Source organism: Natator depressus, chromosome 9 (assembly GCF_965152275.1).
Source record: "Natator depressus isolate rNatDep1 chromosome 9, rNatDep2.hap1, whole genome shotgun sequence".
NCBI classification, from domain to species: domain Eukaryota; kingdom Metazoa; phylum Chordata; order Testudines; family Cheloniidae; genus Natator; species Natator depressus.
In genome coordinates this window covers 74,643,457-74,670,855 of record NC_134242.1, presented here as the reverse complement: position 1 = coordinate 74,670,855, position 27,399 = coordinate 74,643,457, and the positions used below count along the sequence as shown (strand labels likewise).

At 38.8% G+C, this 27,399-nt stretch overlaps 1 protein-coding gene across 1 annotated transcript in view; it reads right to left on the bottom strand.

Moving 5' to 3' along the window:
- BRWD3 (bromodomain and WD repeat domain containing 3) overlaps positions 1 to 27,399 on the bottom strand; it is an 81,990-nt gene that overhangs the window by 48,989 nt on the left and 5,602 nt on the right. The window contains exons 5-11 of the mRNA XM_074964473.1: positions 24,361 to 24,511; positions 20,819 to 20,917; positions 9,498 to 9,658; positions 6,552 to 6,773; positions 4,785 to 4,885; positions 3,398 to 3,468; positions 776 to 876 (exon numbers count right to left, since the gene is read on the bottom strand). Of these exons, the coding sequence (XP_074820574.1) occupies positions 776 to 876; positions 3,398 to 3,468; positions 4,785 to 4,885; positions 6,552 to 6,773; positions 9,498 to 9,658; positions 20,819 to 20,917; positions 24,361 to 24,511 (906 nt within the window). The remainder of the gene's footprint in view (positions 1 to 775; positions 877 to 3,397; positions 3,469 to 4,784; positions 4,886 to 6,551; positions 6,774 to 9,497; positions 9,659 to 20,818; positions 20,918 to 24,360; positions 24,512 to 27,399) is intronic.

Here is a 27,399-nt window from a genome sequence, read left to right as displayed (position 1 = left end):
CTGGGTTTAGCAATTTCCATTTTTCCTATCAGTCTTCATCAAAATTAATTTGAGAAATTCATTAGTTATAAACAAAAGCCACTAAGACTCATAACTTCGTTAAAGACAGACTGATATATAAAACATTTTTCAAAAAATGCTGTTTGTTAAAACATGAAATAAAAAAGGATTCTCATTAACCTTCTTTTTCTTTCAAAATGAAACTACACTTGTATGCTCTGTTGGATTTCACACCCTAAAACCAGAACACTTGTTCTCTCTTATTACAGGTGTTTCTGATCTATATCAATATTAATGTCAGATACTTAAAAAAAAAAATGTAGGGGTGGGGGTGTAGTCAGGTAGTTGAGGCACAAGCGTAGGGGGTCCAGGTTTAGTTTTCTGCTTTGCCACTGACCTCCCGTGTAACCTTGGGCAGGTCACTTTGCCTTTCTGTGCCTCAGTTCCCCATCTGTAAGATGGGAATAATAGAATCATAGAACAGAATCGCAGGACCAGAACAGACCTCGACAGATCTTCTAATCCAGTCCCCGGCAGGACTAAGTATTATCATCCCTGGCAGGGGTTTGTCCAATAGCACTTCCCTACCTCATAAATTTGTTGTAAAGATAAATACATTAAAGACTGTCACGTGCTCAGATACTAAGGAACTTATATGGCCCCACATCACCAAAGAGAGACAGAAAATTAGTCCAACAGAATATACAAGACCAAACCTAAATACCCAGGGTGAGTTAAAAATGGAAAGAGATTTAATTTCTCTTTTGGCTCTTACCGTATGGGACTCTAACTCAGCAATTTTCTCTGGCGATTCCGAACCCAAATAATATATTCTTATCACATGGTCAGTGCTACCTGTTGCAATGAACATGCCACCTGAGAAAGACAGTATTTTCTGTGAGAAGAAAAGCCACTAAAGGAACTAAAAACTTTGTGAGCACGGTGTTACTGCTAGAGGAGCATAAGTCACAGTTTTAAATTGAGGATTTTCAGTGGAATTAAACTTGTTCATAAACATTTAATCTTGGTTTAAATGTTTCCCTGATCTGCACCTTCTGAGACGATTACACTTCAACCTATCTCCTTACTGCTAAAGAAGGGTTGAAATTACCGGAACTGTTACTGAACAAACAAGGGTAACATTTCAAAATACGGCATTCAGTTACTGCAAGTTTACCGCAGTTCTATCAGCCAGACCAATACACAGAAATAAAAGGCAAAGAATGGCTTGCAAATCTCTAGGCCCAAATTCAGCAAAGCACTTAGGACTTAGGCAAATTCTTACTGAAGTGACTTCACATGCTTTGTTGAATAAACTATTCAGAATAAACTATTTTCCTGTAATAATTGTTCTCAGATGACAATATCACACAGAGTCATTATTCAGTACGGGATGCCTGACTTGTGACAGTGAAAGTGCTTTAGTGATTTCTGAAATCCTAACTTTCATGGGGGGAAATGGCATGGCTAGTGTGGACCTGAAACAGGCTAGCAATTTCAGATGAAGATAATTACAGGTAAATGATTTCGTTTCACTCTGTAGGTAAGTACCACAATAAGATATCCTCTCTCTTGCAGATTACAAGGCTGGAACAAAACAGGGAAACAGACTATATATCTTCAAAGACAGTGTAACACGAAAACATACATTACCACAAAAAGTGGCCCTGTGACTAAAGTATTATTGAACCAAGTCCCTGACAGTTTGGGATTAGTTTGGTTACTTATAATCTACAATATCATCTATGTTACATGACAAACTATTACATACAAAAAACGTCAAAAGAACATTATTCAGGATGCAAAGTCAAGGACTCAAAAGTTAGGAAATGCCCAGATTAAGGAAGCCTGTACAACTTTAATTCAGCCCTTTGTGCATCTGCATGATGACACAGTTTAATTACCTAAATCATATACTTCCCCCCCAGATTTGGCCTAATTTGGGCAGATTTTCACAGGATAGCAAAAGGAACAGCTCTGACACAGAGGCCACACCCCCTGCTAAATTTCAAGTCTGCGCTCCAAAGCATGGAGGGGCAGGAGAGAGCTTTCCAACAAAAAAGGGCTAGTCTACACTAGCAGCACTTTAACGTGCCTTGTGTGGTCGCGGCGCAGCTCCCCCAGCGCTCTAGAAAAACCACCTCCATGAGGGGCGCAGCTCCCAGCTCTAGGGCACACTTTACATTGGGGCTTTACAGCGCTGAAACTTGCTGCACTCAAGAGGGTGTTTTTTCACACCCCTGAACGAGAAAGTTGCAGTGCTGTTAATTGCCAGTGTAGACAAGCCCAAAGTCACCAGAATTTTTTTACATGGGCAAAATACTGTATTTTTCTCCAGTTTCATTCTCAGAAACAGATTAACTATCTTGGCTGAAATTTAAAAACACCCAAGGACAGAAAATTTAAAGTTTAGCAAAGTTATAAGCTAAATAAACAAAAAAATAAAAATAAAAAATAAAACAGGATGTTATAATGGGAAGTGTCAGACTACCATAACAGTAGGCAGTGCTCCCAGCTCTGCCTAGGATATCGATCACAGGGAACACACATGATCTTTTCAATATCAAATTGTTATCTATCCAATTTTAAGTTTATAGAATGCAACTTTAACTCTTTATACTTTTAAAGATTTTAAAAAGGGAACGGAAGGTTAAAAAAAAATATACAGATTTTCTTTTGAACCACAAAAAGTTGGACAAAGCCATGAACACAACAGCAGCAAGAAATATAGGCTGAGAACAACATGACTTCCCAGTTTGGAAACGTATTTTATTTTAAAAAAAAAAAAAAATTAGAAAATCCTGGACCCTAATCCAGGAATGAGTTAGAGATTGACTCAGTTTTAAAACACTACCAATGTCACAGACAGGATCTAAATAGTAATTCCTTTACATTATACTGCAATAAAAAGTTAATATTAAGATAAATTTAAAAGGATATGGAGCTTCCTTTCTACCAGTCACCATGCTGAAGCAAAGTTCCCTCTGAAGTCAATAGGAGTTATGTCTAAATATGAACTTCGTGATTTGAGCATACAAAAAATTAATGCTTCCCAGTTATATATTTCCCCACTTTCCACATGAGGGCAAAACTAACCTAATCATCTTTCCTACTGAAGAATTAGCCAATTTAAATGTACAAACTGCCATTGAACATTTAATTCAAATCACTTTGTTTCCAAAAAAAAAAATCTTAAATCATTAGCAAACTTTCTTCTATAGAATATCAATGTATTCCCAGATATATTGTCTTTATTATTTTTCAGTAGCTATAGAGGACCAGAGATTAGCTTTAAAACAAACTACTTTTTTTTTTTTTTTTTTTTAATATGTACATACATACATATATACACACACAAAGTAAAACTGAAGTGCTATTTCTTGACTTCTATACATACCGGAGCTGAAAGATGAACAAGATATCTGAACTCCAGGCCTGGATCTCTCAGCAAATTTCACGGGGCGATCCCTAAATGCAAGAAAATAACATGACAATTTTAATTTTATGACCTTATCTTCATATCCCCTAAGAAGAGCAGTATCAGAGTAACTCAGTGGTTAAAGTTAAGGTCAGTGTTTTCATTTCAAGTTCTTTTATTGCAGAATTTGGAACTTGAAGTTTGCCATCAGATACATACACTTAAAATCAGTTTAATAAAAAAGTAACCCGTGCTTTCTACTTTCGAGAGTTAAAAAGATCTTTTAACCTATTTAAATTTGTTTATATTCAACAAGCCAAACACTTAAAATAGAAACTGACAAGCCATCAGCCTGTAGCACAGAGGTGGGCAAACTACAGCCCGCGGGACTGTCCTGCCAGGCCCTTAAGCTCCCAGCCGGGGAGGCTAGCCCCCTCCCCTCCCCCGCAGCCTCAGCTCGCTGTGCCGCCAACGTTCTGGGTGGTGGGGCTGCGAGCTCCTGCCGGCAGCGCAGCAGCGTGGCTGGCTCCGGCCGGGGCGGCACAGCTGCCAGACATGCTGCTCTGAGCGGCATGGTAAGGGGGTGGGGACCAGGGCGGTTGGATAAGGGCAGGGGGTTCCGGGGGGCAGTCAGGGGACAGGGAGTTGGGGGCGGTTGGATGGGGCAGAGGTTAGGGGAGGGAGGGCGCGGTCAGGGGATGGGGGCGTTGGATAGGCGTGGGAGTCCCAGGGGCCCTGTCAGGGGGCGGGGGTGTGGATAGGGATCGGGACAGTCAGGAGACAGGGATCATGAGGGGTTGGACAGAGGGTGAAGTCCAGGGAGGGGGCGGTCAGGGGACAAGGAGCAGGGGGGGTTGGCACAGCCTTCTCTTCCTGGTCGTCCATACAGTTTTGGAACCCTGATGTGGCCCTCTGGCCAAAAAGTTTTCCCACCCCTGCTTAGCATGTCATCAAACCCACACTTTTTAGGGATGAAATTCTATCTAAAGATGTGTACATCTCCAATTAAAGTTAATGGAATTTGCATTCCTGCACATTTTAGAGAAGAATTTGGGTCTAAACGTACAGGTCTTGGGCCTAAAAGTGAGGAAGACATCCCACAACTATTGCTTGAAAAGCATAAAGCAAAGAACTCAGGGATCAATCCTTTGCAGCCCTGTGGAAGTCATAACACACGAGGAGAAAGCACACCCCCTAAGATAGCTGCAAAGGCTTATGTGGCTACCCACCACTCCACTTCTCAGACTCCACACTGTCCATTAAACCAGTATGGCAATCAGGCACTTGGGAATGACATCAAGGACCCACTTGCAGATCGAGTTCAAGTTTATAACTGGAATAATTATAAACACCAAAATGAGCTTACTTAAATTTAATTGTATTGGCATGCCACTGCCAGAAACAGATTGCTCCATCAGCACCAGTAGAAGTGAGGTATCGGGTTATTCCTTTTCTTGCTGGAGAAAACTAAAAATACAGTTATGGCAGTTAAATCAGCTGACTTCCCTGCCCTCTTAAATACAGGTATCTTATGAAAAGAAGCGACTTCCCACTGAAAGTATGAACTTTCTCTGAGTGAATAAAAAGACTAACATGCATTTCTTCAGAATGTAAGCTTCCATAAAAATCAAACAAAGGAAGTGGAGCACGTGTATGTTTTGAGTAGCAAAGGCACTCACTCTGCCATGCAGAAGCTAGAAGGCTGGGAGAAGGTGAGAGTAGCCTAGACCTTCCTTTCCTACAGAACAAGGTGAGAGAATGCTCCTCCTTTCCAGCAGCTGAGTTTTATCTGACACACATTAGCAGAGACTGATAGAAAACTGGACACTGGATCCAGTATGATCCAGGATAGCAGCCTGGCAGGAATTTGAGCACCCTCACACTTCCCAGCAGGTCGTTTTTTGGGGTTTTTTTTTTGGTTGTTGGGTGGTTGTTGTTGTTTTGGGGGGGGGGGGGGGGGGATGGTACTTTTCACCAGGGTGTCACCCTGTGGCTATGGGTTTGTCTTTGGTGACACAGTCTGGATAGGAAGTTTAATGCTCTTGCAACTAAGTATCTCATAAATTGCTTAAGCTCTGCTTATAAACAATAAAACCAATTTAAAACAGCGTACTTTCTTTACAGAAATTGTAAACTTGTATAAGAATGTCACAAAAAGCTATTACAACCAGTTTTTGCAGTCTGTTCGTGTATGTAAACCTCCAAAGGAGCTACATATTTTATGATTCATTATAACATGGCGAAAAAAGTCAAGCATTTTAAATGAGAACCATTAACTCAGAAGTAAAACTAACTTTCTTTGGACAGAGTTCTGAAACATCCAAGAGTCACCGAATAAACTCCTGAATGAATTCCAGTTTTCAAATTATGTACTCATATTTATGTGCTCCTTTCAACATCCACCTACATGAAATTGTATCAAATTAGTTGTTTCCATTTATAACCCAGTAGCATAAGGCTCAGTCTGCACTGTGCCTCTCCCATATTAGGGAACTGTGTCTGAACTTGGTTTAAACATGGTGCCAACTACAACAATGTAACATGATTTCACCAGCTATTACAGACTACACTGCCACTACAGAACGGAACTGCTCGTAGCGTAACTGAGGATGTAACAGTGTAAGTACTACTAGAGCAGTTTGCACACAGTGGCCATGTTATTTCAGTTTTGCCCCTTATCCACACTTGCATGTGCCACACCACTGCAGTTATACTGTCCTCTGTCTACTTATGCCACAGTTTCCAGATATTTGCAAATCAAATGCAAGTGATCTGCAATAAAAAACTTTTAGCAAACAGATATTTTTTGAAAAAGTAAATAAATCTCTAGGAGCGTCCATTCAGTCACAGCCCTCTGTGCAGACTGCCAAAAGGGTGACAGTTGTGATGACAGCCTTTGAGATACCTGATCACTAGGAACTACACCAATCAATGGATTTTACACCAATCTATGGATTTTACACAAACCACAGAAAAGTGGTTACATAGCAACAACTTTAGGTCACTCTCAAGCGGAGGCAGATCTGAACTGCCGACTTAGATGTGAAAGAGGTCTGCTTCCCATTGCTACTCCATACTCTTCCCCACCATTTTAAAAATCACTTGGGAATCTGGAGCAAGTGCTACCCCTTACCTGTATGGACGTAATGGAAGCTGAATGGCCCTGCAGCACTGCAACTGGTGCACAGGTTCGTAGACACCATACTCTGACTACCTTATCACAGCTGCCTGCAGCCAGCAATGTGTTTTCATAGTTAACAGCCATGTCAGAAATTTCTGCTGAGTGTCCTCGCAACGTTGAGAGCAGACGACCGTCATCTGTAGCCCAAATTTTCACCAAACAATCATCTGAGCCCTAATGTTACACAAACACAAAGATTAGGCAAAGACATTTCCATAAATTTTAGACAGACGAGCATCCAAAACAAAACACAACAGTCGCTGGGCCATGACTAAGAAATGACTACAGGAGGGCTCCATTGAGCGAAAGAGTCTAAGCTCGTGGATGCCTTTGCAGGATCAGGACTTTAAATATTTCTTTAAAATGACAAAATTATCTGAACATAGAACACAAAGTGAAGACTACCAATGTTAATATTGCAGAAGGTAATATTATCAGGTCAGCAATAACTGAGGAACATACAAGAACCTAACACATAGATTTTGAACTCATTTATTCTATGTAATAAAATCATATACACATCACATGTGTGGAAATGATCCATATCTGATAGACTAAAGACCCATGTGAAGTTTCAGAGCTATGTAATAAATACGTTTAACATGAACCTTTGTCTAAATACGTTTAAAATGCATCTCTGCTCAATAATCCATCCCTACCAGGATTCTAACATTCCAGCCTTTGAGCCGTTTCATACACCTTCAGTTTTTTAAATGAAACTTCAAATGTGGAATTTCTCCAACCAAATTACACCAACCAAGATCATGGGATAAGACTCAGCCCTGAGCCTCTGATAGTTTTTCAATACACAGCAATGTCATGGGACACCAACAGCTTACACTGACTAGCTGGAGCGAAGGTCATTCAACTCTTCTGTAAACAGGACCAACAATATTGCACACACCTCTGAACAGTAGAAAAAGAGCTTCAAACCCTTAGAAGAGGGCTCACTTCTAGTTCTGATAGAAACTGTGGACTTTAAAATCATGACACTTTTATATACAGAAAAGCATTTAAGGTTGGGAGGTGGTTTTCATTTGGTTGGTTTTAAAATGGTTCTCTTGGCTCCCCCTGAACTGAGTAAGATTTAAAGATTTAGAGATGAAATGATACACACACAAAAACAGCCACAACAAGATGTTTTAAAAACTCTTTAAAAGAGTTTAATATAGGTTAGTGTTGTGTGCTACAAAAGGTTTTATGACAACACAACATGCTCATGGCCTCACCATCCAGGAATGACATGGCCATCCCAATCTCATGCCAATGAAGCCTTTATCCAAACCACATCACCCCATATGACACAATTTACATAGATACACCTTGAAATAATGGTCCAAATGCAGTTTTATCATAAGCAGGTGTAGTTCTATGAAAGCTAATGGAGAAAAAGCTGCTCACCAGGACTGAATTTGGTCTTTAAGGTAGTGTGAATAGGATTTCTCTTCTTTTTCATCCTTCTGACATGTAAGTACAGTGAATCCCAGGTATACTGAATTTGTTAAACACCTTTTTACCCAGATTAAACAAATACCATTACATATTATACTGACTGCAAGACTTGACTTTACACTCAAAAAAACCCCTGTGATAGAAACTGTAACATAACCAAACACTTAGGGCTCAGCAGAGTTTATGGCCCTGTACACCACTGAGATAGCATAATCTAGACACTAATACCCATCAGAAAAGTCCCTTGGTGCAGGAGAATTCTCTGCTGGGCGTTACTGTGCTGGATCCAGGTCTGTGCCTCTGCCTCCCCAAAGCTCTGCTCAGCACAGGAGAGAATCTTGCCAGTACATTTTTAAAAGTATAACCCAATATGCTAGCACAATTGAATATAATGTGAAGTGTAATGGGGATTTACATTTAATTCCACTTAAGTGAATACAATTTCAGAGATAAATTTATTACATGACTGCATGTAATTGTAGCTGGGAATACAGGCAGAGAAGAGAAAGAAGATTAATATAAAAACAGAAGGGTTTGTATTGATAATGTATATGTTTTTTCTATGGTGGGGGGAAAAAGCTGCCTTTGAACATGGAAGTACAATAAAAACTTCACAAATTCACATTAACAACTGCAAGATACACTGTGGATTATCAAATCTTGTGGATTAGCAACTCTTGTGGATTAGTAAGTGAACAAACAAAAGGCAAGGAATAACATCACAAAATATATTTTGTTTATTTATTTTAACTGTTTCAGTTTATTTTTTTTATACTTCACAGTATGCCAATAAATGTATGAGAGTAGGTTATTTTTTTTAAGCTAGATAACCTTAATAATGAAACTTTAGTAGTTAGAGACCTCACTACAGCCTCTGCTATCTAGTTTTTAATAAGACATAAGGGAAAGACTGCCAGTTTTTCAAAGCGTGTAGCTTAGCAAAATGCAGGCTAGTGAGGGACTTCCGTGGACGGTTTAAAAACAAATCAAACTCACTCAAGTAAGACGCATCTGAAGTATTTCCAGACCCCAGAATATCAAAGGAATCTGGCACCAGTGAGCAAGAAAGCTGGTAAATATAACACATATTTACTGATACAAGTCACAGAGCTTTGAGCTGTAAGCAACTCTCCTATAGTTCTATGTAGGGAAGTGGATAGTTGACTAATAGTTTCAGTTGCCTGTCCACTGATGCTGTGAGCTGTTCTAAAAAATACAAAAAGACAAAACAAGTATGCTACACAGACTCTAAACTTGGGAAGGTGGAAATTCTGGGAGAGGTAGTGTAGAAAGAGTTGAATTTCTAAGCCTTTCATAACCTTTGTTTTTATTTCTTCCTGGATGACAAGTTCATTCTTTGTAAGCCAGGAAAAGCTGTTTAGGGCATCAAGAGAAATATAAAAACAAACATCCAGTGATCCAAAATATTATAATTTTTAAACTCACTGTGAAAATTCGCCTCCCACTGCGGTCAAATGCTACACAATATACAGATGATAAGTGCCCCAGAATCCTCTTGTGCATCTTCATATGTTGATAGTTGGATGATGGGAACAAATGGTTGAAGCGTCCATATCCAGTTAATTGCTTGGCAGAAATTATATTTACTGGGGGGGAAAAAAAAAACAAAAAACCCCAATCATCTCCTAAGACCTTGTTTGGCCTGGGTTTCAAGTCAATTTAAATATATCACGTTTAGTAGGAAAGTATGATTCTACAGCTTTTTAAGACTGACTATCCCATTTTTTTACATATATCTGTACATCATTTGTACTATGGAACCCCAATCCTGATTGAGGCCTCCGAGGGTTATTCTAATGCAAATAATAAGAACAACAGCTCACACTGGCAAAAATTAAGGCACAAAAATAAAAATAAAGTCAGCATATTTTTAATCAGACTGGGGGGGGGGGAAGCTGCAGACCATAATTACAATCCTTTCTGTGCTTCTCATATTCAACCATCCTTCTAAGAAACAGCTTAGTTGTGTTATTAAGCAAAAATTAATCATATGGAAATATCAAAGAGAAACAAGAATGAACAAAATCAGACCCAGATAAATGAAAAGTGGAGAACCGGAAAGAGAAACTTAAGATAAACTTTTAGTTGTGTCACCACCACTGGCTTTCTGAGAAGAATAAGAAAGGGTCAATGGTAAAAATGAAGCATCTGTGTTTAATGCTGTAGGCAAGTCAACATGTAATTCATCAATAAAGATGAACAACACTAAAGCAACAAACACAGGGAGAATTTCCCCACCCTTAACTTACATTTTGTAGATAAGAGAAAAATTCCTGAAGATCAAGAAAGAGTACAAAAGGGATCTTTGCTCCTGTCTGCACAGGTATACTCACAATGGCTCTCTTGTACATTTTAAGAAGCTACCACCTTAAAGCTGAATGGATGCTCCTATTTTTAATTTTTAAAATTACCACATTCAATAAATCGCTTTTAAACACAAACACCAAAACAGTAGCAAGAAGCAATTTTCAAAGTGAGTGCTGTTATTTAAAAATAAAGTATGATTGATGTAATTGAAGTACGTGATGTAGAATAAAAGAATATGGTGATAGAGAATACTTATGATTACCCTCTGAACGGGCTTGGGCTACTTTTCACAAGTGAAAAGAGCTACCTCCAGGACCCAATAAAATGGCTTCTCCACATACATTTCCCACAGCCTACTGAGAAGGAGCACAGGGCCATTTTCCAGATGGAATCTCTGTTACTCAGTTTCCCTAAGTGACTTGAAAAAAAAAAAAGAAAAGAAAAAAAGACACATGGGAAATCTGTGGTGCAACTGGGAACATAGCCCTGATCTAAGAGGCGTTAGCCCCACAGCTTACCCCCTAGATCAGTGGTTCTCAACCAGAGGTACACGTACCCCTGAGGATACGCAGAGGTCTTTCAGGGGATACATCCAACTTTCAGGGGATACATCCACTTATGTAGCCTGTTGTGAAACTAGTCATCAGGATATTTGACTAGTTTCACAACAGGCTACATAAAAAGCATTAGTAAAGTCAGTACAAACTAAAATTTCATATAGACAATGACTTGTTTATACTGTTTCATATACTATACACTGAAATGAAGGTACAATATTTATAGTCCAATTGATTTATTTTATAATTATATGGTAAAAATGAGAAAGTAAGCAATTTTTCAGTAATAGTGTGCTGTGACACTTTTGTATTTTTATGCCTGATTTTGTGAGCAAATAGTTATTTAAATAAGTTGAAACTTGAAGTACACAATACAAATCAGACACGTGAAAGGGGTACAGTAGTCTGGAAAGGTTGAGAGCCACTACCCTAGATCAGTGCCTCTCACACAAAATTACTTCAAATGTCTTTTTTTAGACCAACTAATAACACTTTGGTAGAGTACTGCAAGTTCTATTTACATAAAATACTAAATAAATAAAAAGCACTATTATTAGGCCTTTTTTTTTTTTTTTTTTTTTTTTTTAAAGGTGAGGTAACTAAGGAACAAGAGGGTGAGTGACTTGGCTGGGAAACACTGTGGCCTAATGGAACAGGCACTGGCTGTAGAACCAAACGGTGATCAACGTTCCAATCCTGGGTTTGGCGCTTTATTTGCTATTGTTTTCAGTATATTTTTTAAACCAACATTCAGGACCACATACTCAACTGGTGTCTATCAGCATCAGCAAACTTACACCAGCTAAAGGTCTGGTCATCACAGCTTCGATAGGGTTTTGTTGTGCATACATGGCTAATGGCTTCGAAAGGAGCTCCCAACAGGATGCTGTGGCCAGAAAGGATGCATAAACAGGTGAATCTCGAGTAGAAGTAGAGAGTTTATTTTACCTCTGTATTTGGTAATGATGTGACTACTGCTAGAATACTATGTCCAGTTCTGGTGTTCATAATTTAAGAAGGATGTAGATAAATTGGAGAGGGTTCAGAGAACAGCCATGAAAATAATTGAAGGATTAGAAAACACGCCTTAGAGTGACAGACTCAAGGAGCTTAGGAGGTGACTTGATTATAGTCTATAAGTATCTACACGAGGAATAAATATTTGACAATGGGTTTCCCAACTAGCAGAGAAAGGCATAACACAATCCAATGACTGGAAGTTAAAGCTAAAAAAATTCAGACTGGAAATAAGACACACACATTTTTAACAATGACTTTAATTGGAACAAATTTACCAAGGGCTGTGGTGAATTTGCCATCACTGACAATTCTGAAAATCAAGATTGTATGTTTTTCTAAAAGATATGCTCTACCAATTATTTTGGGGGAGTTTAAGGCCTATGTTATATAGGAGGTCAGACTAGATGATCACAGCGGTCCCTTCCAGCCTTGGAATCTATGGTCTACAATGCAATTAAAAACCCATGGCTGGCCTGTACCAGCTGACTCAGGCTAAGGGGCTGTTTAATTGCAATGTAGCTTTCCGGCACAGACTAGAGCCTGAGCTCTAGGACACTGCAAGGTGGGAGGATGCCAGAGCCCAAGCTCCAGCCCAAGCCCAAACGCCTACAATGCAATGAAACCTCCCCTTAACATGAGCCCTACGAGCCTGCGTCAGCTGGCACGAGCCAGCCATGAGTTTTTAATTGCAGCATAGACATACCCTATGAATTTAAGATTATCTTATCAAGTGACCGTTTAAGGGCGAAGGTCTCTTCTGTAGCCACTATTAGCGCCTCTCACTCTTTTAGTTTAATTATCTGGTGAACTGTTTGTCCCATTTATAATTTGTTTTTAATTTTATCATCCTTTAACTATGTACACAAAAGATTATGAAAGACTTTTATAAAACCTGGGGGGAAAAATACATCATTTCAGAAGCCAATTAAGGTTGCTAACTGACTAGCTAGTCCAATAAAAGATACTCCTCACCCACCTTGTCTCTTTATGCCCTTTGGGACCAACACAGCTACAACAACACTGCATATAACCGTATATATACCTGCCTCTCTCATCATTTACAAATCCCAAACACATAGAAGCAAGGTAATAAACAAAGGAAAACTGTCCAGACAACAAAAACATTGTTTTCAAGTATAAAGAAATATTTATTTCATATCAGACAACTTTTTTCTAGATGAGTAGTGTTTTGACATTAGTGATGAAAAATGGTATTCATTTTACTTCAGAGTTATCTATAGTAAGTGCTCATTACACACAGTGATCAGCCTCAAATACAAGTCCACAATATAAGTAACATAATTTTACCATCTATCAACTTACACTTTACCTATTAAAATACATATTCAACTTTCTTCTCAGGAAACAGTTAGTACTATGCCAAAATATTAACTGATATTTTCCATTTAACTGTACCTGGGAACATTGTGTAGGCAATGTAAGAATTATGTCCTTAACTATTAGTGTATCTTTTTCCCCCCCATTACGTAGTGCATAGAGGTTCTATTGTGCTAGGTGCTGTACATACATAGGAAGGGCTTGCCCACACACAGTTTTTGTACTATTTTCACTATATCAGTTTCTAAACCTATATAGTTAAAGCAGTACAACCCCCTATTGTGGGCACAGTCATACCAGTATAAAGGTGCAGTCCTTTAACCATGACCACTCTTCCTTGCTTTTCAGTGCTTGGGTTTTGTAAATGAAATGATTGATAACAACATATTTGCCTTTCAGCAATTTAAAATGGCTTTGCAGCAGAGTTTTGTTTAACATAAAAGTTTTAAAAGATTTAAGAGTAGCATGAACCAGGAAGTTTCACATACATGTCAAAATATGCTCACACACACAATATCTTTCCTGTACTATAAATTCCACAACCCTTTTCTCACCATGCTATTAATTTTAAAATTAAATACACCAGAAGTCCTATTTTATGAAAAGTAGTACATGCTTTATTTTGTTAGGTTAAAATTTTCAAAAGCATCTGTGTGACTTATTTTGAAAATGTTAGCACCATCCCCTCCCCTCCTCCACATTTGCTATATACAACCATCAGGGAGATTTTCAAAGGCACAAACAGCAGTGAGGTGCTGAACTCCAATTGAAAGTCAATGACAGTCTGGCATCGATCTCCCCCCTTATAATCCTAGGTTTATTCTCAGGTTTGCAATTGGCTCACACCTTGACCACGTGAAAGAGCCTTTAATTTCTCTCTGCCTCCACTTCCTCCACATGTAACATGGAGATACTACTACTTCCCTACTTTAAGTGGATGATCATAAAACTTTAATATATTCATGTTTGTAGAGTTCTTGGATATCTTTGAATAGAAAGTGCTATAGAAATATCAAGTATTATTGGACCATTAAACAAAAAGACGATGGTACCGAAGTTAGCAAAGCTGAAGTGTTCAGCACACTGGATTCCCATTTTTTTTAAAAAAAGCAGCCAACATTAACACACGCATACCACAAACACACAAAAATTAGGCTGTGATTGGTTTTCTATATTCTTATATTTCAGTGAATTACTTCTTTCAGATAAATTGCAAACCAAAATATGCAATTCCAGCTCTCACATCTTTCAATGGAAGATTAAAACAAACAAGGAATTGCACACATGCGCAAACACATACTCTCCAAAAAGCCTTTCTGAAGGCTGGTTCCTTTAGTACAATGATGTTATTGTGCTTAGAATGCCTAAAGCTTTAAAACTGGGATTCCCACACAGAGAATTAGCAACATACCAGCCCTTTTTAGCAACATATTTCACTAGTTGCTTTACTTCATGCTACATTGGGCATAACAGCAGCCAAATAGTCTACCTGACCACAATTATTTTCTCCTGGGAGGAACTTTTTAAACTGTATTTCCATGTAGCAACCCTTTCATAGGATGGGCTCTCTCTAACTGCAGATGGTATGATGGACAGAACATAAGCACATCCAGTTCACCCTTTTTAAAAAAAAAAAAAAAAAAAAAAAGCTTCCTTAGAGTGTTCTCTTGGGCAAGAGCTTAATTTCTAGCTGCTTAAATGATTCATCACTTAGACATATAGGTGCCAGCAAATCTTCTTTTTATTAACTGCCATTGCAGCCATAATATTCATTTACACATTGGGATCCATGCTCCCAAACATATCAACTGTTTGATGCCACAGATAACCCGAGTTATTCTCCCTTCGGGAAGGAGAGGATTCTTCTCTCAGAGAAGGAATCCAGAATACAGCTTCCCTTGTGCGTGGAGCTTGTAGATCCATGGAGAAGTTATACTCTAACTCATAGATGTTGGGACATCCCAAGGAGAAGCCAACCCATCAGTTGAATGTCCTGGCTTTCCTCTCCCACCCAAAGGCAGCACAGCTAGCTCTGTGGCTGTGTAGACAGAATTCTCTGATCCACAGGGTATATTAACCGTCCTCACCTTACCAAGGAACAGCATTAACTTTTGATGAACTTTCCACCTGTAAAAACTGCCTGTAAACTAGAGGAGCATACTTTAGGTGTGGCTGTTCTCTTGCTTTTCCTGACAGTTAGCTCCACCCCCTCAATGCACAGATACACACACACACTTACATTATTCCAATTCCCAGACAAAAATATTTAAACTAGGGTCCAAGCCAAGAACACACATTAGTAACTTAAGTGTAAAATTCCCTACAAGAATGTTATTTAAATAAACACAATTTAAAAAAAAAAAAAAAAAACACACACACATATACACCCCCAAGAAATTGAGAGTTAATGGTTGAAACATAAAAATCTGAAAATACAGAAACAGTTGCTCAATTGTACAAATACTTGAACTACTTTGGATCCCTTCCTTATGGGTGGAGAACTGAAAACGTGGGCCACAGAACATTAACGCCAATGTCAGCACCATATATACATGTCTCCAATACTAGGTGTGGTGCTTTGTCATCACATTAATATTTGTTCTTTTCATGTAAGCACTGTAATTTCATAATCTGGGCATATGACATTTTGTATGGAGACATGAAACCTGCATGGCTAACTAGCACAATCAGAAGGCCTGATCTAGCAAGGAGACTAGGACTACCACACATGAGGGGACTGGGCTCTTAATGAGTTGGGGAATAATTGCCTTCAGTACATTATTTGTCTAGTGAAATATTTGCAAAATACTTTTGTGGACTGGGCATATGGCCAAAAAAGGAGCTGAACTTGGCACAGCTACTGTAAGAATAGAGCATTGTAGCCTTTGTAGTCACTGATATGACAAAGTTTTTTTTTTATGGATAGGTAAAGTCTTCAGAGTGTCTGATTTTCTCAGAGCATTGTTATGTGGGCAGACTTAAGGTAGTTTGGATACCTTAACAGTGAATTTCCATACATTCAATTGAGTTTCTTGTATATTGATGTTAAACTATGAATTCTCTGGTTTAATTTTTTTTGTACTACTTACAGTGATTATGTAATAATGTTCACCCTTAAGTTACTGATCCATACACCCAACAGTAACTTTTTTTAAGAACAGTTCTAACATGGGACAGAGAAAGGAAGCCTGCCTGCCTCCTTATGTGTGCACAAAGGATGCCTGTCTCCTGCAGGATGTAAGAGGTGCCTAGGAGTAGGTTTGTGCCACCTGAGAGGGCTGTCAGAACTCCCAACCCTCCCTCCACCATAATTCCCACAGGAGCCCTAGAAAGTTCACAGCTCCCTCTCCCAATTTTGATGGCACAAAGGGGGCTTCAATTTCCCCCTCCTGAAGGGGCAGACTAAAGAGCATTTATATCTATGGGGATGTCCTTATGGAAATTGTTAGTGGGGGAGAGGACATCAGCACAGGTCTCAGAGAGTCAACAAGGAAACTCCACATCTCTGTGGTATAAGCCCCTAGCTAGAGTCTGGCAGCATGATTCCTGTAGCTGGTAGTTTCCCCAGATACATCCCCCTCCTGTACCAAAGAGTTTCCTAACACTCTCTGTGTAGGAGCACACAACTGCACTACATACAGTACTTTTACTGCATTTCCTCCCCAAGTTCTCCTAGTTGTTGGCTGGTTGGTTGGTGGGGGAAAGAAATGATGATCTGTATCATTCCCAGCCTTACTTCACTCCCCACAAATCCCCTGACCTGGAGGGAAAGGATCTAGGCGCTGTGCAGCACACACCCTAAGGATGAGGAGATAACCATGACCAGTCCCACAGAAGTAGCATTATATCTGTTAGTAAATTTCTGCATAACTATCGACTTTAGTAAAGTTACTACTGAAGTCAATATTACTCACTGAGGGGAAAATGATACTGGACACTTTTACACCAGCTATTTCTGCCCTTTGCTTATTTATCTATCTTCAAGTGTAAATAATTTGTATGCACAACCACAAGAATTTCATAAACAAACCAAACAATTATGTGCCAATGTTACTGGAAATTTGACACTTAAAGCAACATTAGGCTTCAGAATTTAACTTATTATTTAAAAGATCTGTGAAGTACCCCAGTTCACTTTGAGCTCTTTAAGCCAGGAATACATGAGTTCACATTTGGAAGGCTCTCTTCTCAAGCATACCCACTAGAATTTTTTTTTTTTTAAATAAATAAAGAGGACATGGAGGGAAAGGGGAATTTGTTAATTTTAAGATGAAATGTTTATTCTGAAGCATCTCTACCTGTCACAGCGGCAGTCAGGAGTTTAACATTTCTGGTTTAAATATTAACCTGCTAGCTTACCAGAATTCAACACATTCTACAAAGTATCAGAGTAGCAGCCATATTAGTCTGTATTCGCAAAAAGAGAAGGAGTACTTGTGGCACCTTAGAGGCTAACCAATTTATTAGAGCATAAGCTTTCATGAGCTACAGCTCACTTCATCGGATGCACCTGACAAAGTGAGCTGTAGCTCACAAAAGCTTATGCTCAAATAAATTTGTCTCTAAGGTGCCACAAGTACTCCTTTTCTTTCTACAAAATATGTAACACTGACACTTATCTTGCCTTCTGAGCAACAAGATTTTTAACTATTAAGAATGGCAGATTACTCAATGAATGCTCTGAGTACAGCGCTATAAGTTTGCTTGGTACTTAATAAACATACAATAAGACATCTTTAAAAACCTTACAACCTATCATACCCAAGACAACCCATTATATACAAGAAGAGACTTCGAACAGTTCAGAAATGGGAGGAGTGGGAATTGTTGTGAAATCATATCCCAAAGTGACCATATAGTTCAACTATAACCAAGTTTCAGGGAGTTTGTTTTTTACATATACCTTGTACACTACATTTCCTGTCTCACCTAACAGCAGTTATGTATATATATGGAAAGCAGAAAAGACCCTTTAAGTTGTAACCATATCAATATTTATACAATAAATGAAAATGTACATAACAGCTGCTTCTACCATCAAGGTTTTCTCTTGGTGGGTTCAGAAGTGACAAGAGATGAAGCAGTAAGGATTCAAAGAATTATTAACCATGAAAAACAGAAAACTATTCTGCTCTTTACCACCATAAAGTCATTTTACAACTGTTATGTCACAGAGGTAACATATAGCTCTTTGACATAATAGCCATGAAGAAAGGCTCGAGTTTGACCTGTTAACTATGATTAACGAATTATAATACAAATTATCCAAAACAAGCCGTATTTTGATTACCTGAATCACGTAATTAAGGTTGTGGTCCAGCAGCCTTTACATATGTATAACTTTTATTTACGTCAATAAGAGTTGTATGGCAATGATTAAGATCAGACCCATTAACCATCCATTAACACAACTGTTGCTTTATCATTACTAGGCTAGTTTAAAAGAATAAATGCAGAGAAGTAATACAAAGCCATAATCCCTTTCTGACTTCTAACTATCAGGGTCACACATGAGTTATTAGCCAACAGAAGGAAAATTTACAAATGTTATACTGTTGCATATTATTTGTCAGGATATTAGAGACACAAGGCAGGTGAGGTGAAATCTTTTATTGGACCAACTTCTGTTGGTGAGAGAGAGCAGCTTTCAAGTTTACACAGAGGTCTTCTTCGAGTGTCAACTCAAAAGCATCTCTCTCTCTCTCTCCCCCATCAACAGAAGTTGGTCCAATAAAAGGTATCACCTCACCCACCTTGTCTCATTATTACTACTGTTCTGTCATTCTGTTACTTATATGACACACATCTTGTGCAGAGTAACACTGACTAGGTTTCAGTCACAACTATGATTTGAGGACTCCAATAGCACAGATATAGGTGTGAGGTTTTTTGCAGGAGTGGTGGGTGAAATTCTGTGGCCTGCGTTGTGCAGGAGGTCAGACTAGATGATCATAATGGTCCCTTCTGACCTAAATATCTATGAATCTATGTTGAATCAAGTAATTTGTGTTAGTTTCATTCTCAGCAAATGTTGATTTTAGGAAATGAAGGAGGAAAAAGTTTGGGAGGGACACCAGAAACACAAAAAATGGATGGGGACAGTAGGAACAAAGAATAAGCATCCTACTATACATGAAGAAGAAAATCAAAATAATCCCAGATGGGAGGGTCCTAGCTTTGGGTAGAGGATAGAGAAACCCACTAAGAAGGTGAAGGGGAAAATTTCCAAAAAGGTTAAGGCAGGGATAGCAGGAAGACAGACAAAAAAGAAAAAACACTCATTTTTTTTGGATATTTTAAATTAACAATAATAATGGGACTGGATGCTAAAAAAAACTTAGAAAGTCTTCCCTGTTTCATTTGTCAACTTGCTCTATTTGAAAGAAGTGAGGATGACAGCAAACAGATTCCTCAGTAGACAACAAAAGTGTGCCTGTGCTCATCTGAAAAATAAAACAATAAAATAACAAAGAAGGTGTGCGCAGAGGGCAGCTGCTTGTCCTCCAGCAAGCCATCAAGATGGTTTCTTTGCTGTAACAATGGCTAGTGTAAGTTTTAGCCCTTGTCTACAGGAGAAAGTTTTTTTCAGCACAGACTAAGGTGTGAATGTAAATCCATGTAGTTATATCACAATAAGAGTGTCCAAATTAGGGTTTGTTTTGGTATAAGCATTCCTTTTAAATCACTTGCGAAGGTGTTTGTACTAAACCAACAAAAGGAATGTTTATATCAGAATAAAAGCATCTTCACGGCGGGCTTGGGGGGGGGGTATACCAACATAACTATAGCTGTATACCTAATAAAGCACTCCCATGTAGAAAAGGGCTTAAACAGTTCAATGCCTACGTGTCTTATAGTTATGGTGGGAACCACCAGTTGATGCTATTATACATAGTCTTACAAGTTATTTTTCCTTAACGTGTGCACTGTTCAGTCTGACACAAATGCTTGGATTCTTAGTTTTGTGATTCAGTTTCTTTTTGAGAGAGCTGTGACAAGCAGCTCTGTCTTAATCTGTCTAATCAATCCTTGAGGCAGAAGTGTTCCCCCGAGAACCAGGCACTGGTGTTTTGGCTGAGATTCCTGGAAGAAGGAATTGCCTGTATGTGGTTTCTGACCAACTCTGTTGAAAGGACTGGCATATATAGGTTAAACAAACAAGAACATATCCAGATTTCATATCACTGATTTCTCCTCCAAAGGGATGCTGACAAGTCAGGCTCTGACATCCACCATCAGTTGGCAGAGGGACAACAATATAATTTATGTATATACAGGCATGCGCGCACACAGATTTAAAAATTAGGAAGCAAGAGAGCATATGAAAGAGACTGATGGAAGAAGCAAAATACTTGTAGAATAAATTAAAAGCTTTTGGAATGAGTTCATCTTGAAACTCATCAAAAAATGTAAATGAAAACCTAAAGTAGCGTCTGGATTAATAACAAAAGTTTCAACTGAAAAAGCTAATAAAGATACGAATAAAATCCAAAACACTTTATATTTTAATGGGATATTACTTACCCACATTTGGTGGCTTCCCATAATTTACAGGTAGTTCGGGAGGTCGGCCTCTGTGAAGAGCTGCAAATGCAGATCCCTTCCATAGCGTATGCCTGCAGTCTAGATCAATGAAATTAACAGTTGATCAAAAATAAAAAAATAAAAAAGAGCTGCAGAGGTGGGTTCTGCATCCAATTGACCTATTTGTCCAAATACTGGTAACACCACAAACTCATCCCCTGACTTCCTAGTATGGCCTGGCTACAGGGAATCACAGTTTTCTTAAAATGCAGCTGTATCATTTTAAAGAGTCAGGTTTCAGACAAATTAATGATGATGAAACTCTGATTTGTATTTACTACATGATAAAGTCTGAGAAACATTTTAAAATTCTCTCTTTATTTACTTGGCTTCTCAGGTTTAGAAAGTCTAAATTTGATGGCGGGGGGGAAACTGTGAGAGAGTAAGAGTAAATGTAATTACCAGTGTAAAAACAACATTTCATAAACTTCACATGAGGAAGGAACACTAAAAAAGTAAATCTCAACTTTTCATCTTAATTTGCATTAAGAAAGTCCCAGTGTATTACACGTTTGGAAGACAGTACACACAAATACTTTAGACTTGGAATGGGGGTGAGTAAGATTTTTGTTTTAATAAATCTGGTTTCCTTCAATTGGTGGCAATATGCTTTCCACATTCTCTCTTTTAAAACATTGTTTTTAAAATTAAGGCCATTTTCTTTTAAGGTTCTCCAGCTACTTTGCTGCCAGTTGGCCTCAAGACAGCCTTCCCTCTAATGGAAACAATAGTGCATTTTCTGAGCCTGCTCAACAAAGTGCCTCGGAAACCAGAGCTGGGCATTTTCCATTAGTGGCCATCTGGAAGGAGAGAACTGAGCTTCTATGATGAGGAAGGGCTTTGGAGCAGAAGACTAATGCCCCTGACCGATGGACTCATGCATCACCACTAAATCCATGAACACGGAGTATCCAAATCCAGGCAGAACCCTGACGGAATATTTAAGTACAACCCAAATTCTATCATAGCTTTCTCTTATTGTAATAATTATATATAGAAGTAAAGGAGTACTTGTGGCACCTTAGAGACTAACCAGTTTATTTGAGCATAAGCTTTCGTGAGCTACAGCTCACTGCATCGGATGAAGTAAGCTGTAGCTCACGAAAGCTTATGCTCAAATAAATTGGTTAGTCTCTAAGGTGCCACAAGTACTCCTTTTCTTTTTGCGAATACAGACTAACACGGCTGTTACTCTGAAACCTGTCATATATAGAAGTGCAACTTAAGCTTTCTAGAACAAAGGTGTGAGCTCTCTATTTGCGGTCACTATCTAGACTACTCAAGTGCAACTGTAAAAGATCCGTAAACTGTCATTCTGGAAAGAACTACTACTTCTTAGAACAAAGATATTGTTTACCCATCAAGTGGCACAAGGCCAATATACTTTCTCTATACAGAAAGTCAAATACATGGAAGAAATCTCCCTGTAATAAATGAATTCATCACATTGCTCTTCAAGTTATCCTGTATCTCTGACTGACTCATCTGAGCTCTGCCCAGTAATCATCTGCCCTGGGATTTATTCTAACACTGAAACTGGAACAGGGGTTTGTTTGTTTTATAAATCTGCCACAAAAATGTTTTCTTCTTCTTCTCCCTACAAGTATGGAATTTCTCCACCACATTACACCTGCCAAGGGCGCATATCAGGCAAGATTAAGCCCTGGTCTTGTGGCAGCTTTTTTGTACTGAAAAATGGCACCATTTTAAAGTGATATCCCACGGTTTAGCAGAGCTACCCTCAGGCACAACATCCGAATGAAAGAGGAGACTCCCAGCTTCCCAGTGGGACCCAGAACTCACTCGTAGCCATGAAAGGAACAGATACAGATCTTCCAGTTTTATGACATTTTTAGATATAAAAAAAAAGTATTACATGTTATTTTTACAGCTGTCTTACATTTATTCATTCTTCTCCTTCTAAGTGTTGCACAGTTACATTCAAAGTAATGACAGGTGTCAGAGTAACAGCCGTGTTAGTCTGTATTCGCAAAAAGAAAAGGAGTACTTGTGGCACCTTAGAGACTAACCAATTTATTTGAGCATAAGCTTTCGCACGAAAGCTTATGCTCAAATAAATTGGTTAGTCTCTAAGGTGCCACAAGTATTCAAAGTAATGTATCTAATAATGTACATTCAAAACTAGTTTTACAGGAACAGGGCTCCTAAACACTGTCTCAATAACATCTTTTAAAATAACTGAATATTTCTAAAATAATTTTTCTGTACCACATACGCACAGACAGAATAAAAGCTGGTGTGGTATAAAGGTTTTATGGACACTTGCTTGGGATAACCCGCATAGTGCTGAGTGGCAATGTGTATCCTCTCCTAAGAAAAGCTCTCTCACAGGTTATTGTATGTTGAACTATAGTACCTTAAAATTTACAAGAGATAAGACTGCTAGTAGGGTATCCTCTGTGAAAGTCCCGCAATTTCGGAGTTTTCTCCCCCTTGATCTGAAGTAGTTCAAATCTGCTGACCTTTATGGTATAATGCAAAGCTCATCTTTTTAAAAAAGACTTTGAAGGAGTAGGAAGGAGGAGGGATGGTTGGTATGATGGAAAAATAAGGGGGTAGGTGGGGAGTGGGTTGCTGTTAACAGTTTGACTGATTATTTCTAATCTATGGTGGGGTTTAGAAGCCGAATTTATGGTTTGGGTTTTTTCATTTCATATTAAAGTAACCTAGAGTCTGGGATATAATTAACACATTGCTTGCAACATCTCAAGACTCCCATTCTTCAGGATGACAATAGCTGATGGCTTACAAGCTAAGCAGTGGCCCTTATGTCCAGTGTGGATGTTGCAGACATCACTCTTCTACACCTCCTATCAACTTCAGGCTATGTCTACACTACAGAGCCTACAATGGCACAGCTGTACTGCTGCAGCTGCACTGCTATAAGATCTCCCATATAAAAGTCGCTCTGCACCAACATAGTGCCGTCTACACTGGCGCTTTTGTTGGTGAAACTTATGTCAGTCAGGAGGGTCATTTTTTCACATCCCTAACCGAAAAAAGTGCTACTGTAGACATAGCCTCAGGCCAGTGCCACTTTTGCTGGTGCTGTTTAGGAGCAATGGTTTTTTTGCAATATTGTACTGGCAGAACTCCAAGTGTAAACATAGCTAAATTGGTATAAAAAGGCTTTTGCCAGGACAGCTTATTTCATTTCTAGAACCAATATAAGCCTCATCAGCAACTGCACTTTTTCGCCAGTATAAGCTGCATCTACGCTTGGAGGGTTTGCCATTACAGCTATACCAGCAAACCTTTTCTAGTGTAATCCTGGCCTTAGAGAAGGCCAAACTTTCTCCTAGTGGTTGTGTTTTAGCAATTCTGTAACTAGAACGTAGAAACTGACCATAGAAAGTAGCATGAGGAGTGCTCATACAAGTATGCAAATGCCTCAGACCACCAAACTTAGAAGATACTTTGCATTAAATATTAATCTTTCTTATGTGGACTTCAAATCTTACCTTTTGCTGCCCTTAGCAAAGATTGCCGTCCCACGCCTAGTAAAGTCTGCACTCCAAGAACACTCTGTGGGATCTCTTTGTCTAAGAGGGGTCCAATTCTCTCACAGATTTTCAGAAGATAGTCTGGAGGGATGTGTGCATTGGCTGCCACCTAAACACATGAAACACCACACACCATTTTTATTTTTCCTAAAATTGGAGGTAGGGGTAGAAAAAAATCTTCTCTCTTCATCTGAGCTTTTTTCATTTAGTATTTTATTTATTCAGTTCATATTTAAATATCTAAGTACACAGACAAGCAAGAACAATTTTTGTTAAAACTCAATATGAATTACACCCAGTATATCTAAAAGAATCCTGTAAATACCTTGGACGTTAAGAAAATTGACCAGTAAGGTCATGCCACTAGCCAACTCAATAGCTTATATTATACTTTCAAGTATTACATGTTGACTTTGAAATTCTGAAAGCCAGAGAGGAAGAAACAAAAATCCCTCAAACCTCAGTGTTTTCAATGGAGTACTTTGAGTAAGCAGAGTGCAGTTTGGGGAACCATTTTCTATTTCACCACACCAGTTTATTCTTTTCACATAAAGTATCTATTACTCAGCTAAAAAAATGATGGCCTTCCTCACTTGACAGACATTTTAACCCCATACTGTTGTTACAAATACATTCCATTTAAAACCTAAACAATAGGGGGTGTGGAAAAACCTGGAAACATTACAATAGCTGCAAGGTCTGTCTGCTCAGTTTTTAGCTGTTGTGAATGGGTGCCATTAAGACCTGACATTAACTGAGCTTACTCCATACCCCAGGGGTGTAAGATTCAAGTCTCCCATCATAAGAAAATGGTCTGCATTCTTCTTCAGTATTGCCCTTTCCTAGATAAAGATAGCCTATTTCCCAATACAAAAACAAACAAATAGCTTCTTCGTTAGCCACTATGAATAGCAAGCAAGTAGCATCTGGCCATCTGAAATTTCCAAGCCAGTCTTACTTTTGCTATTTCTAATAAATGGCATTTAAAATTCAGTGTTAAGGTTTTCAGTTGAAATTGTTCTTCCAACACAGAATACTCAGTTGCTTCTACCTCCTTTTTATGGTCAACATCAAGAGGACAGTCATAATTACATACTGCAGATCTGAAAACTAGAAAATAGCTATTAGTGATACAATGTATCTTACATTCTGAGTAGCCTTCCCAGGCCTGAAGAGGAGCTCTGTGTAAGCTTCTCTCTTTCACCAACAGAAGTCGGTCTAATAAAAGATATCACTTCACCCACCTCATCTCACTAATATCCTGGGACCAACACTACTACTATAAAACTGCAAGCATATATAGGTTATATCCCACATGCTCTGATGCCATGAAGAAATTTTCATCAGCTAAAATGAGTCTATGGAAGAAGAGCTCTGTGTAACCTCAAAAGCTTGTCTCTCACACCAAAAGAAGTCAAGCCAATAAAAGGTATTACCTTACCCACCTTGTCCTACTATATTGTAATCTGTCTCTTCATTTCACCAAACAGCAGGCCTAACTACTTATTATTAAGGTAGAGCCAGACATTCTGGCATTGCATCCATTGCAAAGAAACGATATGCGCACACACAGCACTCACATTCCAACCTGGGTAGTTTGTCAGGTGGATTATTATGACATTAGGATTCCAAATGGTCAATAGCAGTGGTATTATCCTGGCACAACATGATGAGTCACATTGTCTACAATACACTTCCATGAGTAACATCAACTAGCATATGAAAAAGGAGGATTTTCTAAATACAACCTTATACTTGACAAAAAGCAACTAAAATGCTTCTCATTCAACTATGAGAGGGATCAGAGAATCAGGCCCTTCAATGCACCTGAGCAACCACTGCTTCTCAAAAGGGAAAGTAGCAATAATTCCAGTAATGTTGAGCTCGCCCAGAGATTCTAGATTTAATAGCAAGATGAGGCTTATGGAAGAGGTCATCAGTATAGCCACACCCAATACACTGAAGGACTTAAAGAGCAAACAGAACTGATTAAAGTGAATCGGTCACTTTATAAGCAGCCAACATAAAGAACACTGTGTGAATGTAATATGACCATGATTGCCCAAAAACTAGTCACAAATAAGTTGCTGCAAGCAATGAAGAAGAGCCGCTGGAACCAGTGCTAGAAGGGAGCTTCACCTATCAAGACTATATTGTTCTGTTAAGGATCACCATAATACAGTTAAGTCAAAAGTGACTAAATTCTTAACATTGTTTCCCATTTATTGAGGGGCCTTTTTCACAGACAGTGAGCAAAGAAAATGAGTCTTCATGACAGCTTCTATCCACAAGCAAGACTTCTTGCTTCCCAGAGGTGGAGAGTAGATTGCCAGACGGATATGTTGGAGCTAACTCATTCAGATTAGCGACTGACTTTGCGGAGTTATGGTGCAGGAACTAATAACTTGCATATCTTTAGCATATTGATCAGATCCCACTTTCTTCTTTGAAGTGATCTCACCAGTCTCATATGTATTTAATACAGGAGAGAGCATAGCATCTTGAAAGACCTTGCATACCAAATTCCTTGTGGAGAGACAGTTGTCATCAACGATAGATCTCTCCTGTCTAGATATGACTTTCGCCCAAACCCAATTTCCCTCAGCTGCTAAAGCAACAACCAATGGTCAACCGTATCAAAAACCAACCAAGTCCAGAAGGACCAAAATAGCTAACTGACTGTTATATAAGGTAAGCAGGAAGTTACTGAAGACCCTGATGAGTGGAGTTTCAACTCAAAAGGAAGTTCAGAATCTGGAACACACCCAGGATGTCACTGGTGTTCAAATATACCTGTGGCTGTAAAGCCACCATCCACTCAACCACCTTCTCTAAAAAATAAAAGGTTTGAGAATGGGTTGCAAGCTCCCTATTATCAAGCAATGTTGTTTGTTTGAGATGAGGCAAGCTGACTTATGTACAAGGATTTCCAATACCCTTCTCCCTTGCTAGGATTGGCATTGACGCTGTCTATCAATAATGGCCTCACAATCTCAC